Source organism: Capra hircus, chromosome 13, assembly GCF_001704415.2.
Source record: "Capra hircus breed San Clemente chromosome 13, ASM170441v1, whole genome shotgun sequence".
Lineage (NCBI taxonomy): Eukaryota > Metazoa > Chordata > Mammalia > Artiodactyla > Bovidae > Capra > Capra hircus.
Genome location: NC_030820.1, coordinates 40,254,282 through 40,270,968, shown reverse-complemented (window position 1 = coordinate 40,270,968; position 16,687 = coordinate 40,254,282). Strand labels below are relative to the sequence as shown.

Sequence of the window (16,687 nt, the reverse complement as noted above, 5' to 3'; positions counted from 1 at the left end):
TAGGCAAGAGACTTTGAAGACCTAGGAATAAAAGCCTCTATATGAAAAAAAGGCAGATACTCTTTTCATTAATTTTGATGAATACCTCCAGCAGGTACTATTGAAGTAAGACACACTGAAAATAATTTCCCCACCAGTTCCCTCCAAACAGACAGCTCCTCTTACAAGCAAAACCTTCAATTCAAAAATCTCTGCTGTCAGTTTTAGAGAACCAAACACAGGGCGGAAAAATAAAACAAGTAGTGGAGCCTTCTCGGCACTGAGAAATCCCTGGGTTATTTGATAGTCTCTTATAATTTTATTTAGCTTTAGAACTTTTTTTAAAGTGTTCTGAAAAAGTCCTTACTGCCTTCTTCCCATTTTTTTTTTTCCCTCTAAGAATTAACTTCATTTTAGGATGGTTCCTGCATTCTGCCTTGCTACCTTGAGTTTTCAGGGACCATCCCTGAAAATGGTCGTCTCCCCTTCCTTTCTCTTCTACCTCAATCTGGGTGGCAAGCGCTAAGGAATAAACCAGTAAAAACAATTCCCTCTTAATAGTGTTGATGCTGGTAACCCAGAGGCTAAGTCAGTGAGACATACCTACACAATACTCCAGGCTGGACACAGACTGGCTTGCCCTTACAAAGCAGACTTTTAGATGCCTTCCTTTATTTAAAGGTAGCCATGGTTAACAGGTGATGTCAGACTCTCACCAGTGACATTTTTCTGACCACAAAGATTGCAATTTTGTGTCCAGGGTCCTACCGCCAGAGTGCCTGAACTTGGAAGCAGTGAACAGAGCTTGTGTTCTGCTCTAGAAGACACTTTCTGGGTTTTTCCAACCCCATCCCTTTGCAAACCAGAAGTCAGATTGCACCTTTGTACCCAGAAGCAGTTTGTGGTTTAAATTAACAAATGGGCTGACTCCTGAATACAGAAAAAAACAAAAACAGTGCAGACATGTCTACCATATGCTGGACTCCCTCCTGTTGGGTGTGGAGGAGTAGGAGGGGACACTTCCAGGGTAGGAATGGTTTTCTAACCACAGAAAACACAAGTGGCCGCAGGTGCCCCCCTGCCCTCAACCTTATTTGGGGTGACATCACCTCAAAGGAAGCAAAGAGAAACCCAGTCCTTAGGCACTGAGAAGATATCCAGACAAGAATACTTCCAGATAATGTCCTTGGAGGAGGGAGGAGAAGGGACGGTTCACCGAGGCTTTGCTTGGGTTCATTGTGATAAAATGTGAAATAAATGCTGCGGCTTCTCCAATTCCCAGGTTCGAGCCCCCGCTTAGAGTAGGCATGGGGGCCCCTGAGAGGTGGGGGCTAAAGACCAGAGGATCTGTCCTGTTCACCTGTCGAGGGGGAGGGGGGCTCTTGGCAAAGTGATAGGGCTGGGGGGAGCAGGGCCAACGAAGAGAGGCGGAGTAGTGACTAAAGGCCCAGGAGAGGAGGTGGCCGATGGGGCCGGACACAGGAAACAGGGACCACGTAGACGGGGAAGACGCAGAGGGGAAAGGAGGCTAGAGACAGAGGAACATAAAGAGGGCGAAGGTGAGGGAAGAAAGGAGGGTCGATAGGAAGGAGATAGAAGACGGAGAGAGCAAGGAGGCGTGGGAGAGCAGGCACGAGGGGGACGGAGGCAGGGTGCGATCGGCCCAGGACGAAGTCGGAAAAGGCGCTGGAGGCCGGCAGGCGAGGGAGGCCACGTAGGACGAAAAGTCAGACGAGGATGTAACAGTCCAAAGCCAAAGTTCAGAGAAGCCGAAAACCCCGGAGAATGGAGAACGCGCGGCCTCCGGGCGCGGGGCAGAGCGAGGCCAGGCTGATGGGCACCTCGGCGGCGGCGAATCCTCGGGTGCGCTCTCCGCCGCTGCCTCCGGGCTCGGGCTCGGGCTCGGCTCGCGGAGGCGCGGCCCTAGGAGGTCGAGGCCGGGATGGGTAGTCCGTGTAAGCTCCCGAGGCCGTCTGGGGCCTTGCCGCCGGGGCTGGGCGGCTTCCGGTCGGCCACTGCGGGAGGAAGCACAGGGCGTGGGGTCACTGTCGGGCGCGGCGCGGAGCAGGAGACCGGCGGACCGCGACGCCCAGGCTACGCGGTGGGTAGCGCGGGGCCCAAGGGGGAAGGAGCGGCTCGCGCTCCACAGCCGGGCACTGCAAGGAGGCAGCGAGACTGGGCATCCCCGTGCCCTCGACGGCCAGCCGCGGGAGCCCCTCGCCCGCCCAGCCCGGGCCGCGGCTCTCCGCTCAGGGCACTCCGGCAGATGCTCCATAACGCAGACCCCCTGCCCTCCGCGAAATGGCCTGGTCCCCACGCTGCTCAGGAAAGTGGGTCCGGGGCGCAAGGAAGCGATGCCGAAAGGGACGGCCCCGGGATGGGCGGCTCTCGGATCCCAGACGTCGTGGGGAGGGAGCGGGGAGTTGAAATGCTCTCACGCCGCCTCCCAACACCCCCCGAAACCCACACCAGACCCCAGCCGGCACACCGGCTGGAGGGGCTGCCCGCGGACCAGGTCACTATCCTCCAAATAGTGCAGAGCTCGCTATGGGCCGGGGAAATCGAGTGAGGGAGTGTCACCAAAACGCCCCTCGAGGAAGTCCCCGGCGGCCTGGACCGACGTGGGCGGTGGTTGCTCATGAGGCGGGCGGCAGACTTCGTTCTGCCCTCGCGGCCCGAGGACCCAGCTGCGCTCGCCACAGTAGGCACACCGCGTCCTGGGGCGTGGGGCCTCCGGAGTCAGTGACTGTGGTCTTGCCGGATCAGGCGGCATTTTGCTCGTTGCTCTGTTGCTTAGGGTTTTGGGAAGGGGCCCAAGTTTTGCTACTGGAAGCCAGGAGAGTGACGCCACTATTGTGCAACCCCTGTTTTTCCCTTTCCCGACGCCCTGCCGCTCGGCTTCTGCACAAGGAGGCACAGGATTGTTTACACCTGAAGACGTCTATTCTCAACTTTCTTTTCCACTCCCCCCACCCCCGACTCATGTCTTCCTTTAAAGGGAGGATCTGGGGGCGCCTCAGTTTGAGGCGAAGGGGAGTTCCCCATTGTTTACGCCCGCAGCAGCCGTCGCCCGGCGGCAAGCGCACTGCCCCTTTAGCTCCCGGAGCCGGGCCCATACTTCTGCACCAGGGGCCGCGCGCGCCCCGCTTTGCGCAGAGGTGGCGAAAGGACCTGAAGACCTTTCCAGGACAGAACCCTTGTTCGCCCCTGCCTCTCAGCTCTCTTTCCTAAACACAGTTGCGGCCGCTCAGCCGACTGAGTTTTCAGATTTTTTCATTCCACCCACTACACACACTTGGAGGTGAGGGCCTGTTTAGAAAACATCTCCGGAGTAGGAGGTTTCTCAGCCAAGGGCCGGTTGCCTGAGAGACAAGCGGAAAAAAATGAACTCGTGAAAAACAAACACCCGGAAGGCCAGAGACAGATTGCACTCCACTCTACGGGGGTCGATCCTGCTGCGGTGTTTTTAGCTCTTCCCCGACCATTCCCTCCCCATAAGACCTCTCCTCCCCTGCGTCCCCACCTCCTGGACCCCGGGCGCCAAGAGCGCGTAAGGCATGCTGGCTTCGCAAGCTCGGGCCTTCGTTAGGCGCGCTGCAAGCTCATTTAATCATAATGGGCAGGACGGGGACAAGCTTTTTTAAAAAATATTGGGACTTCGATTCCACGGCTACCGGGACCCTGGGGCGGGGCGGGGAGGGGAGGAGGAGATGTCAAGGGGATTCTGAAAAAGGGTCTCCAAGGTCTTATGCATCAAAGGAGACGCCGGTTGGCGGCAGTGGCAGGCTCTCAGGCCGACGTCTGCGCCCTAATACTCCTGGCAAAGATAGCTTTTAGGATCCTTCAAGAACTAATCCGGAGCAGAGACGACTGGAACAAGCCTCGAATTGTCTCTAACAAATAACAAAAAGACACATTTTCTTTGAGCCTATGCAATGTCTTATAAATGTGATTTCCAAATCTTTAGTCTTTCCAAAAACTGGCTGGGAAGGACCTCAGAGCCGGGACACTTTGAGTTTCTACAAACCCGGTAAATACCATTTGTCTGGTGGGGCCTGTCACCTGTCTGGAAAGAGAAGGAGACGGTCTTGTCTGGATAAACGTGGAGATTCCTACACAGAATGTCGTCGCCCATTCACATGTAGATGAAGTGGAACTTTGCTGTGCTCACAGCCCTCAAGAATTAACATTCCCTTTCACCAATGGGAAATGTTAATCACACGTTCTTACCTACATAATAGGGAACCTAGACCCTCAACCCTTTACCAAGATAAAGTTAATCAATTGCAATCCATAATTTGACATCTGAGTAATCTTATCTTAGCATAATAGTTAATGTTCACCTGCACCTGATTTGAAGAACATACTGAAATATATGTATATACATATAAAAAATATAATATATATTGTCCGTGTATGGACTAGATGATCAGACGTATTTGTTTTTACTGAGCATTCATGACTTTCAGCTAAAAAACTGCTTACTGAAGAAGTTCAATAAATGTTATTCCTACTGTTCTGATGAACTGAACAATGAATGGTAGTGAACTGTTTTCTGGGACAGATTTCTTTGAAGATAATTTTGTAAGCAATGATTAGAAAATTAAAGGCAGTGATTTGCATTACTTTGTAATTTTTCAAAGGCCACTTGGGGGATGGGGGGCAATTTTTCAAGTCCGTTTTTTTCTGCCAATGAGAAGAGTAACCATAACCCAAGTCGGTATGTAATTCTCATTATATGTTCCTGTTCAAATGCAAACACTTGTATGCCAGCTGAAGAAATCATTCTTAATGATGGACCTGATTTATTCAATGACCCTTTACCTGGATCTTTAAAGAACTGTCAGGATCAGGAAATTGTTATTAATTTAATAACGAATGTAGCTGATTATCGCTGCAGATTTGGGAAATGGCTGGGATGCTCCATGATAGGAAGTAAAAATACAGGGTCAATCAATGGCTCTGGGTTTTTTGTTTGTTTGTGTTTGTTTTTGTTTTTCTGGCTGCTCCATGTGGGCTCTTTCATGTTTCAGTTCTCCAACCAGGGATTGGACCCATGCCTCCTGCAGTGGAAGCGTGGCGTCCTAACCACTGCACTGCCAGGAAAGTCCCGGCTCCATATTTCTGAAAGGAAGGTTTCTTCTAAAGAAAATCAACCATCAATGAGTTCCCCCTTCCACTTCAAATTAACTGGATTTAGCAGCTTCCCCTCTGGATTATTATCTACATTTCATAACTTGTTTCTAATGTAGTGCTTGACATGTTCCACGACAGAGCGGCTGTTTGAAAAGGACCTCATCGTTCTGAAGTTAGTGAATCCTTTTTGTAAGTCTTGCTGCTCCTTGGGGTCACCCCAGGGGAGATCATTTAAATTTTTGGCTACACTTTTCTAAATCAAGTGAACTTACTTAAATGTTTAGTCTCATTAATGTAATTTGATAAGTCCCATTTTGATTTCTAATTCAGCAGAGAACCTCAGGTGTCAAGAAAACAGTGGACTGGAGTCCAAGGACAAGGCTCTGAGCAAAACATTTCCCTGAGACCCTTTATCTGTCCTTAAAGGGAAAGCTTGGAGGAGCTCTGAGTCTGGACTTTTAAAGTTCCCTTTACTTGGATTTTCCTGTAAATGAACAGATGGAATTTAAATTATTTAAATTAAATTTGAAGCTTAAAGGAGTTCTCATTCTCAATATCTGTAAATTGATATCCCAGAATTTTTGTGCTCCACGAAAGGTGAAAATATTTTTTGAAAACTTTTGTTCCTCTGCGTGACTGTTAACAGTGACATCTAGTCCCTGCCCCCTCTCTTTCACGGATTGTGCTATTATGTCTCAATGAAACTATGAAACTACTTGGAAAGAAAACTTTTTGCCTGAGTGTCACCAGACTTGCCTGTCCTCTACCTATGGATGCCACCTGTCCCCACTTCTGCCTGGGTGAGTATGAGGCAGGTCAGCTGCTAAAGGTCCCTTCAGTCATCTGGAACATCCCTGTGGCCCATGCTGCCCCCGGGTTTGTCTTCAGCCTCCTTTACAGGGAGGCTGGCACACCACCGCCCGGGGATGACTCCTTCCTTTCTCTAGAGGAGCCGAAGTTGCAATTTTCTGGTGCCCAGAACCCGGAAGCGGCAGCTTCCAAACTGGCAAATCCTGTCATTCTTTTCACAGTGAGGAAAATGCAGACTCAAGGGCAGATAAGTTTTTCCCAAGTTGTAGGAAAAACTAGAACACAAAGATCAATGTAAGAAGAGGCCCCTCACGCTGTTGACTGTCAAATACCTCAAATTTGTTAGTTGGCTTATCAGAGAGCAGATTTATGGAGGAGGGGGTGGGCAAGATGGCAGCGGCAAAAGAGGTAGAAACCCCCAGCCACATTTCCTGCAGAAAGATGGATCCCCAAAACCACCACACACAGTTGCGTCTAGCCTGTCTAGCCTTAGAGACTTAGAACTGAAATGCTGTCTCCTTTCCCAAAGGATGTGTTTAAGGAGAGACCAGGACCTGATGGGGTGGAGGGGGAGGGGAATTAAAAAAGAAAAAGAAAACTCGGACCTGGAGGAAAAGACCTGCAGGACATGGAAGAAGCCCAGAGCAGGTCCAACCCACCTGCCGGGCTCAGGTGCCACTAGCAGGTCCACAGAAAGTACAGCCCTGCAGGCCACAGGAAGCTGCCCCTGGAGGGTGCCTTCTAGACCTTTCTAGGGACAGAGAAACGAGACTTAGAAAGGGGGAACTCTTTTTCTCCACACCAGGTGGGGAGACAGTCCTAGCGCCTCTCCCAACCTCCTCCTGCCTTTCTAGGGACACAGTTTACACCTGTTTAATCTACTCTGAGAAGTTAACAGACTGAAAGCATAAACCGAGCGAAGAATCTAGGCCAGTACCCACTCCAGCCTCTCGCTGTCGGTCTGTCTGTCTGTCTTCCCGCTTTCCTTCCAGGGACCCTTCCTAGCGCTCCTGCCCGCCGCCCTCCTGCCCGCTGCCCGCCCGGCCGCACCCCTCACCTTCTCGGTTGGGATGCTTGAAGGTCACGGCTGCCGCGAGCTCCCCGCCGTGCACGGTGACGCTGGCGCCCGGGGGCGCCAGCGGGGGACCCTGCGCCGGCGGCCACGGCGGGCCCGGGGCGAGGTAGCCGCCGGCCGGCGAGCTGTACACGCCGTGCTGGTTGGAGGCCGGGTAGGCGCAAGCCGGGAGGAAGCCGCCCACCGCGGAGAGGCCGGAGGCCGACTGCGAGGAGAGAGCGCGACAGCCTGTCACCAGCAGGCGACCCCTCAGGCTTCCCCAGCACAGGCAGTTACGGGAGGGGTGGGGGGGGCGGATCCTCATTCCCCCTGCTGTCTAGCCGTGATTCCCACACGAAGCCTGGCCTCTAACTGTCCTGGAAAGAACTCCGACAAAGTGATGCCCACTCCAACTCTAAAAGTGCTCATAAAAGGTGAAGGGGTCAAGGGAGTCACCATCTGGAATTTAGAGAAAGGGAGTCAGTCCTCTTATCTTTTGTGTTAACTCGTCCCAGCTTTTTTAGCAAAAAATGTCTTGGCCAAAATGCAATTCAATCCCCTTGAAAGCCAGCGCGCCTAGGAAAAAGAGAAATATGCCCGCAGATGCCGGGCCAGGCAGCCAAACCCTGACTGTCTCCCCAGCTCGCTTCCCCCAACCTCGGAGTGTGTGTGGGGGGTCTCTTCTTTTTCTCTCTAACCAGCCCCCAACTCCTCCACTCCCCTGATGAAGGACGGCTCCTTCCCCGCGCTCGGTTACCTGCGTGTATTTAATGTCCGTGTCTAAGGCAGGTTTCTCGAGCCCATTCACAGCGGGGCTGGCGGGAAAGGCCGCGCGGTTCACTCCCGCCCAGTCTTCCATCTTCGGGGAGTAGGCGGCGCCTTCGCTCCCCGCCAGGGCCCCTGCGGGGACACAGGACGGATTAGAAGGGCATGTGGGCAGCCCTCCGCCCGGACAGGCGCACTCGGGCCTTTTAGTGTCCACCTGGGATCCAAGGGCGAATCCAGGGCTCCTCTGAACCCCCAAGGGTCAGATGCGCCCAGGGCCCCAGGTTTCGCTTTTGCTCCCAGCGGCACAGGAGGGCAGATGGGCCTACTCCTCCCTCCCCTCAGCCCTCAACCCGCTTCCGGCGAAACAAGGGATCTCCAGCGGGTAGACAGCTGGCAGCCAAAGCTGGCGACCTTGGCCCAGGCCGCCTTTCCACTGTCCAGAGATGGTGCCCCAAAAGGTCCAAGTTCAAATCCATAGAAGGCTCAAAAAAATTACACGGGGTTTCTCAATGTCTCAAAAAGCATCTGGAAGGCTAGAAGCTGTTTCTGTGCAGGACTCCCTGCAGAGACATCCTGGGTGTCCTGAAATAAGTGTCAGCTCAGCCACCCAAGAGCGTCGGGGGGACAGGTCTGCTCCTGGAGCGGGTGTATGCGAATGAAACTAAAAGAAAGCTCCACAACTGAGCTCAGGCCTGGCCAGGTCACCTCCCTGCCAGTTGCCGGTGGGCTGCTCCATGCAAAGCTTTGGCCTGAGCCTGAGGCCCAGGCTGAGTTTGAGCCACAAGGAGAAACAGCCTGTGCACAGGCCTGGAGACGTGGCTCAAGGCCGCTGGAGCTAAGCCTTCAGTTTCATCCAGGACGCCTGCCCCTCCTCTCTCTCTCAGGCTACAGTGAATTTTGCCTCTTACCCTCCTGCTGAGTCTGTTCACCTAGGAACACAACATTCTGCTAGGGGCAGGGGACAGTTCAAAGAGACTCAGGGCTCAGTTCTGGCCCCCACCATTCTCCCGAGCCCGCATCAAAGCTGCCCCCAACCCACCTCCTCTCCCTCCACACCCAGACATTGCTGAGAGTCTTATTGTAGGCCGAGGGCAAATCCATGGGCACTTCCATCCTAAGGACGGCCACAGCCTGTAGGCGCCTGTGATCCAGGTCTCAGCCTCACGACCTGCAAGGCTGTGGGGCCTACTGGAGACTCAAGTCACTGGGCCAGGTGGCCCTTTCACCCTTTACTCAAAGAGTCTTTGGGCCTGGGAGGGACAGAGCCCTTTCCGGAATGGTGAGGGACCCTGGAAGAAACTAGTCTTAAAATGTCGCAGAATTGCCTGCGTTTTGTTTGGCTTAGATCTGGTGATAGGGGTTTGCATACTTTTTGCAAGAATGAAAAAGCGCAATTTCAGGGCTCTGAAATTGTGGTCAGCGATTGTTCTTCCATTTGGGAAAATATTTTCCATATTTGTCATAAAAAGTTCAAGATGTCCGAGGACTCCCACAGAAGGCCCCAGGACCCTCAGCCTCCCTGGCCAGCCCGGAGCCTTCCCCTGAGCCAAAAGCGGTTGGAGGAGCCCCGGCGAGAGTGATCCCCTTACCCACACTCCTGCCCCCCTCGCTCCATTCTGCCCCTTCCAGGAAAGCTACCGAAGGCCGGCGCCACTGACCTGTTTGCTCCATAAACGTCCGGATGCCCAGGATGTTGCTGACCGAGTGAGCCGAGGGCCATGAACGGGGGATGCTGACGTGGCCCGCTGTGCCAGGGACCCCGTGGTGGCTGCCCATCTTGGCGCCCGTGGACGACACGGGGCTGGGGTAGGGGTATTGGTAAATGTGATTGTAGGGGAGCGCCGGCTGAGGCGGCGGCTGCTTGCTCGCCTCGTAGGGCCCGGGCTGTGCCAGGCTGCCAATCTTATTGCGCAGAATACGGCTGATGGAGCTCACCGAGGGCACGTTGTACTTGTCGCAAACGCCGTCGGCCAGCAGCCGGTCGCGGATCTCCCAGGCGAAGATGCCGGGGTCACCCTGCTTGTAGTCCCGGATATGCTTGACCACGTTGGGGGTGGTGACTCGGGGTTTGCTGCCCCCGATGGCGCCGGGCAGGATGGAGCCCGTCTCATTGTAGCGCGCCAGGATCTTGCTCACGCAGCCGTGGGACACGCGAAGCTGCCGGCTGATGTCACAGGGTCGGATGCCCAGCTGCGCCAGCTCCACGATGCGCAGGCGGATGGCGTTGGGCAGGGGCCGGCCGTTGACGAACACACCGCCCAGCTGGTTCACCTCGCCGTAGGTCTGCTCTGCGGACGCGCCCGGCCAGAGTGAGGGGAGGGGAGAGAACACCGGCGGGTGAGCCGAGGGTGGCCGCGCGGGGACAGGGGCCGCACCCCGGGCGCCTCCGACGGTGACCGGCGGCTCCTCAGAATCCCAGCGAGCAGACCGCGTCCGGTCCCGGGAGTCAACATGCGCGCAGGGGCGGCGGAGGGGAGCGCCGCGCGCTCCAGCCCTCCGTGCCCTTTTGCGATCTCTGGCGCGTCTACTTGGAACATCCCCTCCCGATACTAGCCGAGCGCCCCCTCCGCTCCCGGGACTGGGGGCGTGCGGAGAACGCAACCGGTCCGGAATCCCGGACCAGATCTCCCCGGGAAACCTCGGACGCGAGGGAAGGGAGGCGCCGGGACACCGCCGCCCCCGCGCCCCCCGCCTCGTCCGCCCGCCCCTTACCCATGGCGCGCGGGCCGGCCGGCTGCCTGGCGCCGAGGCGGCCGGGGGTGGGCCCGGCGCGGTCCGGGAGAGCTGGGGCGCCGCCGCCGCGGGAGAGGCATAGAGGGAGGGCGCGCGCGAGCCGAGAGCCGCGGCGGCCGGGCCGCGGACTGGAAGAGCGCCGTGCGCCGCCGCCGAGCGCGCCGCCGCCCGCCCCCGGGCCCGCTGCCGCCGCCGCCGCCCGCTCCCAGGACACTCTCCACGCCCGCGACCCCAGGCCTAGGGTGAACTTCATCCGATTAGGAGAAATTCGTCTGACCGGGAGGCTGCGGAGTGCGGGGATCAATTTGACGTGTCCTCCACGTCAATCTCGGCAGTCACGCCGGAGACTCGCGAGTTGGCAGCTCATTGGTTCCCGTCACTGCGCCCCGGCGCCCCCTTCCCCGCCCTGAAACTCTACCCCTCTTTCCGTCCTCCCCCCTCGGCCCTCCCTTGGAACCCATCCCCCTACACACACACATACACACACACGCACACACACACACACACACGCGTGCGCACACACACACACACACACATAGTCCTAACCCGCGCCAGGCCTGGGTCCTTCCACTTGTTCTAGCTCCCTGGAAGCCCCTTACCACTAGAGTTTTCAGAATGATAGGATGGGCTAGTCATTTCAAACTGATTAGTATTTATTAGCAGTAGTACGTGTCTAGTCATTTCAAATTGATGAGTATTTATTAGCAGCAGTACTAGTCTTGGTTTTAGTTGTGTTACTAACCTCCCCTGCCATTACTACTAAGATAGCTGGGGATTAAAGTTGATGGTGGCAGGGTGCTCAGTATGGGGCTACCCCTCCTTTCCCTTTCCCTGGGCAGCCGCTAGTGCCCCAGCCTGGGTCACGAGGGCGCCCCAGTAAAAGCAGCAGGCTGGTGCAGGGTGCCTGGTCATCGGACCTGAGGCATTTGGGATGGAGTGACTCTAGAGTGTCCCATTTCTGGCCAACACCTCAATCTCACTCTCAGAAAATCTTTACAATGTTTGACAGTTACCCACTCCTTGAGGGTAGTGTGATTTCAGTGATGTGAGAGACACGCATTTTAGACTCTGTCCCCTGTAGACTGGCCCACCCACTTGAATTCAGGACACAGGTCAGAAAGGGATTCTGACCTACGGCCCCCAGAAGAGGGTCCTGGTGCTATGGAGACCCCAGGGGCAACCTGCTGGCCCACTAGAGGACACAAGCTATAGCTCCCATTCTAGGCCACTTCCCAGCCAGAATCCAGCATCTTTCCATGCTGAGGCAGCCTGGCCTCACCATTCACTCTGCATCTGCAGCTTCCAGGGGATCTTTGTTAAACCACTGAGTGGTCCTTTCCCTGTCAGGTAAGTGGGGTTTGTGCAGCCCTGAACTCTCTGTCCTTAGCATTAACCATCACCTCCTTTCTGTCTTTCTCTATCCTGAATTGTGGTTTTCCAGCCTGTGTCGCTAACTGTGGCAGTCCCAAAAGGAGCCTAGAGGTGGGGACCAGGAGTGAGGAGGTGGAGGAGACTAGTCCTGGGATTTCTGAGCTTGGGGCCCTGCAAGTTCAAGGGCACTGAGCTGAAGGCAGGGCGGGTTGGAGGGAGCCTAGGAAAAGCGCCGGTTCCCAGGGATTCCCATGGACTACCAGCTCTCCTGAGGAAGAGAAAAGAGTCTCCCACACCCTTGGTGGAAAGCTGCACACAGCTGCAGTGATGCTACTGGAGGCGCAGACAGACCCGATCAGCACATTCTGGAGAGCAGCGAAGGCTGAGTCCCTGCGAGACGAGAAAGCCTGCTGGCTCCTAACCCAACTGTCCGAATATGTCAGTTAGGAGAGGCTGAATTAATCCTGGCTCTGGGGAAGCAGTGCGCAGGTCCCGGCAGGTGATTTCAAGAACCGTCTTTGGACAAAGAAAAGCCAGGTTCAGAAGAGGTGAGGACTCTCCCTTCCTGGAGCACAGAAATCGTAGTGCAGCCTTGGGTTCCGGGTACTTCAGAGAGGACACCGGACCGGGCAGAGGAGCGTCTGAGTACACTGGTGAGAGGTGGGGTGGGACTATTTTAGAAGATTAGGCCCCTCCACGACCCACGACCGTACAGCGTCGGGTTCGGAGGAGAAAAGGTGATTTGGATGAAGATGGGTAACCGAAGCCAGGAGCTCTGAAAAGGCATCGAGCGAAGAGGACTGAGCACGCAAGGGACCTGGGGCCCTCCGAGGCCACCAGCAGTGGGGCAGCCCCGCAAAGATCTCTCCAAGTGGTTTTGGAACCTGTTAGCTCCTGATCTAGACTTTTGTTGCCTGAATTTCAAGTCGGGCGCCGCGGAGGACCGAAATCGTTTTATCCCTAAATCCAGGAAACGCAGCACCCATCACCCGGTGTGCCCTCAAGACAAGGTGAAGCAGCTAAAGCCATTTCTAACCCCCGCCCTGGCCCAGCTCCCCGCGGCAAGCGCACTCAGCGAACAAATAAAGCTGGGTACCCGAGTGAGAGCCGGTTCTCCCCAATCGTCCCATCAGGGGAGCATCAACCTCCACTTCTGTGCCAGTAGACCGCGAACCCGGGAGGGCATCTTGAACCCACTCCCCTTGGAGAAGACCTTTGGGGCTGCAGGAGACGCCAGGAGGATTAAGCCCGGGGGCTCTATGGGGTGTCGGAGCCCCCCACCCGGGCCCTTACTTCACATTCCACATCTCTTGCACCCCGACCCCTCCAGCCGCCCGCCGCCTGCTAGGGACCACACAGAGCTCCCCGCGACCCGCTCCCGGCCCGCCGCCGAAAAGCTTACAGTTTGTCGCCCCCTGACGGCAGGCAGCACTGCTCCACCGGCTCCCGCCGCGGCAGTCGGGACTGGGGCGAGGGGGCCCCAAGGTGGGCTCACGGAAGGAAAGGAAAAGACTCTTCCCACCTCTCGGGATGCAGCCTGGTCTCCTCGGTGGCAAGGGGCGGCGACGTGGTCGGCGCTGAGAGCGCAAAGGTAGAAAAGAGCAAAGCTTGCGCGGGTTCGCACGTCGCCGCTGGGCTAGGCTTGGCTCTGTTGTTTCGAGAGCCCGGGATGCCGAGTGGAACAAAGTCAAGACAGGCTAGGCTCCGGGGCCGCGGGGCCGCCGCCGAGGACCGGGCGCCCGCTGGGACCAGGGAGCCGACGCGCCCCTCGGGGCCCGGACGCCCTCCTGGCGGAGGACAGCTTCGAGGATCGCCGAGTGGCCTTGGGGACTGACGCGGGTTTCTTGGGCCAGAAGAAGGAGAGGCAGTCGCGTGCCAAAATCTTGAAGCAAACAGGAGGCTGCCGGTCCTCCCGGGAGGCAGGAAGGGCGGCGGGTGAGTGCCCTTGCGCTTTGCTGCCTGAGCCCAGAACATGAAAGGTAAGGCTGCGAGAGTCAGAGGTTCGGTGCCAAGGTCGTCCTTGGAGCCTCAATCACCCCGTTTCATGTCTCCTGCGCCGCTTTGATATTTTGGTGGGGCTGTTTCGGAGAGCTATTGGGGGGTGCCAACGAAATGTGCCAGTCACAATAGAACCGGGTGTTCCCCGGGGCCCGTGCATCGCAAAAGCTTCAGGGAAAACCTAACCTGAAGAAGGAAGTCCCGCTCGGGTCCCGCGAGGCTGAAGGAGCGACCGGGCGCCCTTCGGTTAGGCGACCGCGACGGAACAGAGCGCAGAAGATAGAGGCGGCATTCCCGGAGGACCCCGGGCCGAGCCCGCGGACTAACAGCAGACGCCAGTACCCTGCCGCCCGGCTGGGCCGCCGGACCATCGCGGGCTCCGAGGGAGCGGAGACCGGATCCCGGAGCATTCCTCCGGCGCGCGCGCCCCAAGCCTGAGAGCTCGCGCGCGCTCCGGGAAAGTCCGGGCTCCACGCACGCCTCGCGCTTTTGCTGGGATTTTAAGAGCACTGTGCGGGGGTCGCGTGGTTTGGAAAGCAAAGTCAACAGACTCTCCGCTTTATTTTTAAATTTGCTTAAAAAAAAAAAAAAGGCAGGCGACACACGTGCTTTATGCAGCAGGTTATAGTGTTCCCCACCTCGGCACAGACACAGTTTTGCAAAGGCGATCCCGCGCACCACACTTAAAAATAGGAACGAGCAAGAAGTGGTCAGCTGCACCGAGACCTCAGGGAGGAAGAGCGAAGCCAGGTCAGGGAACTGCAAACCCCAGGGAACGCGCTCACAGCGCACTAGCTCGCTGGATAAGGGACTATGAGATAAATCAACGGAACCCCACCCAGAGTGATTGCGGCGCTGGGGACCTGGGGGCGGGTAGGAGGGAGGAGGACTCGCGGCTGAATTGGCCCCTTTGCCGGCGGCCGCGCGGACTCACAGGTAACGCGGGCGGGTGCGTCTCGCCCTGCACCTGCTACTCCACACTGGAACACACACACACCCCAGACCCCACGTGGAAGGTATTGAAGATAGTGCCAATTGGCAATAAAATAGAGCTACAAGGACAAGGAATATCGACGGCTTCCATTGGGCCTGCTAGTGACCGCGCTGGCCTTGAAGTTGGTTGCCTCGCGTTTCAGTCTCCAGCTTGGAACTGGGTCGAGCTGGCAGTGATGGAAAGAAGTGCCATATCCCTGGGGGCTGACGGCGGGGGTGTCCTTGGAAATACAAGAGGAGAGGAGCAAAGAAATGTCTTTTTCATTTTCCCAAAATGAAATGAACAGACAAGAATACGATGAATAGTGTCCGCTGAATAACAAAACAGTTCCCCCATTCCGTTCAGAGGCGGAGGGAAAAAAATCAGAAAAACAAGACCTGCCCTGAAACCCTCATTAGAAACACATAGAGGGAAATAGAACTTTGCAAAGGAAGATCTGAGATACTTCCCACCCTGCAATGCAAGGATCTGCCTTCTACATTTATAACATTTATTTTGGAGTATAGACACTTTAAATGTGCATTTGGGTGATAAAAATTAACTGCAAGAAGCCGGTGCCCTGCGGCAAGAGATGGTTTCTTTGAGCTTTCTGAAAGAGCAGCATCTCTTGACTCTTGTATGCAAAATCCAGAATTTCCCTCCTTTCCCTAGCAATGGGCACATCAAATAAGTTTCAATTTCCACTTAAATAAAATGATCTTAGATCTATTTCATTTCATTCCAGCAACCAAGAGCCTCCAAGGAGTTCTCCAGGCACTGGACAAAATTCCACCTCTGCAGTGAGCTCTCAAAAAATGTTTATATGGCAGTGCTAAGAGCCTAAACAGCACTATTCAAATGGAAATATTTGGGAAATTTAAAATGTCCATGGGGCATATCTCCTGTACTGGGTCTGGGCACTTGGAGAAGGAGAGATCTAAGAGTGGCCACAGGAATAGAGAACAGAGATAGCATTTTCAAAGGGGACAGAGAGGGTGATGGCAGCTCTGCCACAGGATGACTCACACAGGTGGCAGTAGGTGGGTGAGGGTCTCTCACTGCCTGGTGGATGCCCCTGTGGATCAGACTTGCTCTGCTACAAATATTGACATGTGTGAGATATCCATGCCGGACAGCCTAATTGGAACCAGCTTGAAGTGTGCTGCCCCTTGAATGCTTTGGAAATTTCTGATCCTCCATGGACATGAAACCAGGAGAATGCATGAAGGACCTGGAAATGAAAGGACGTGTAGAGCCCTTTTCTTGAACTAAAAAGAAAAAAATGCCCATTCAGTTGTGATTTACCTGTATTTGTCTGATTTCTTATTAAAGATCAGTCCTCTCCAATCTTAAACACACATACACACAAACCATAATTCAAGCACTGGAAATAGGGCAGTTAGTAGGTTTGCTCTAAAGAACTCTGAAACCTGCTGGTAGAGGGTTTCCACCTTCTCAAACAGACAGTGAAGCAGGCATCCTTTGCAGAAATCCGTTTCTTGCAAGCTTAAATTTATCATTCATTATTTATGGTAATGATTTTACTTGCTGAACCCAGCATACTACTTGGAAATATTGCTGTTTTGGAATAAAGGCTTTTTTCCAGGCTTGTGGATTGATTTGTTTAGTGTAAGCTTAGAAGTCTTGAAGGCCTTTGAAATTGCATGTTCTCCTCAAAGTAAGGTCTCCTTCACGTTCATTTCACATTTCATATGTACATCCCTATGTTATCTCTCCCTGCAGTGCCATTTACATCATTTTCTTGCCAGAAGTCAAGTGTCTTTTATGATGAGCTTTCTTTCAGGCACAAATGAGATTTTAACTTGTGAGTAACTTTTCACTGCCAGGCTACTTGATCACTTTTA

General features: G+C 54.9%; 1 protein-coding gene across 1 annotated transcript; it reads right to left on the bottom strand.

Moving 5' to 3' along the window:
• Positions 364 to 10,733, bottom strand: PAX1 (paired box 1). The gene is made up of 5 exons (XM_018056887.1): positions 10,460 to 10,733; positions 9,406 to 10,035; positions 7,737 to 7,879; positions 6,983 to 7,205; positions 364 to 1,994 (listed from the first exon to the last, which is right to left on the bottom strand). The coding sequence occupies exons 1-5, from the start codon at positions 10,731 to 10,733 to the stop codon at positions 1,903 to 1,905; spliced, it is 1,362 nt and encodes a 453-aa protein (XP_017912376.1). The 3' UTR covers positions 364 to 1,902.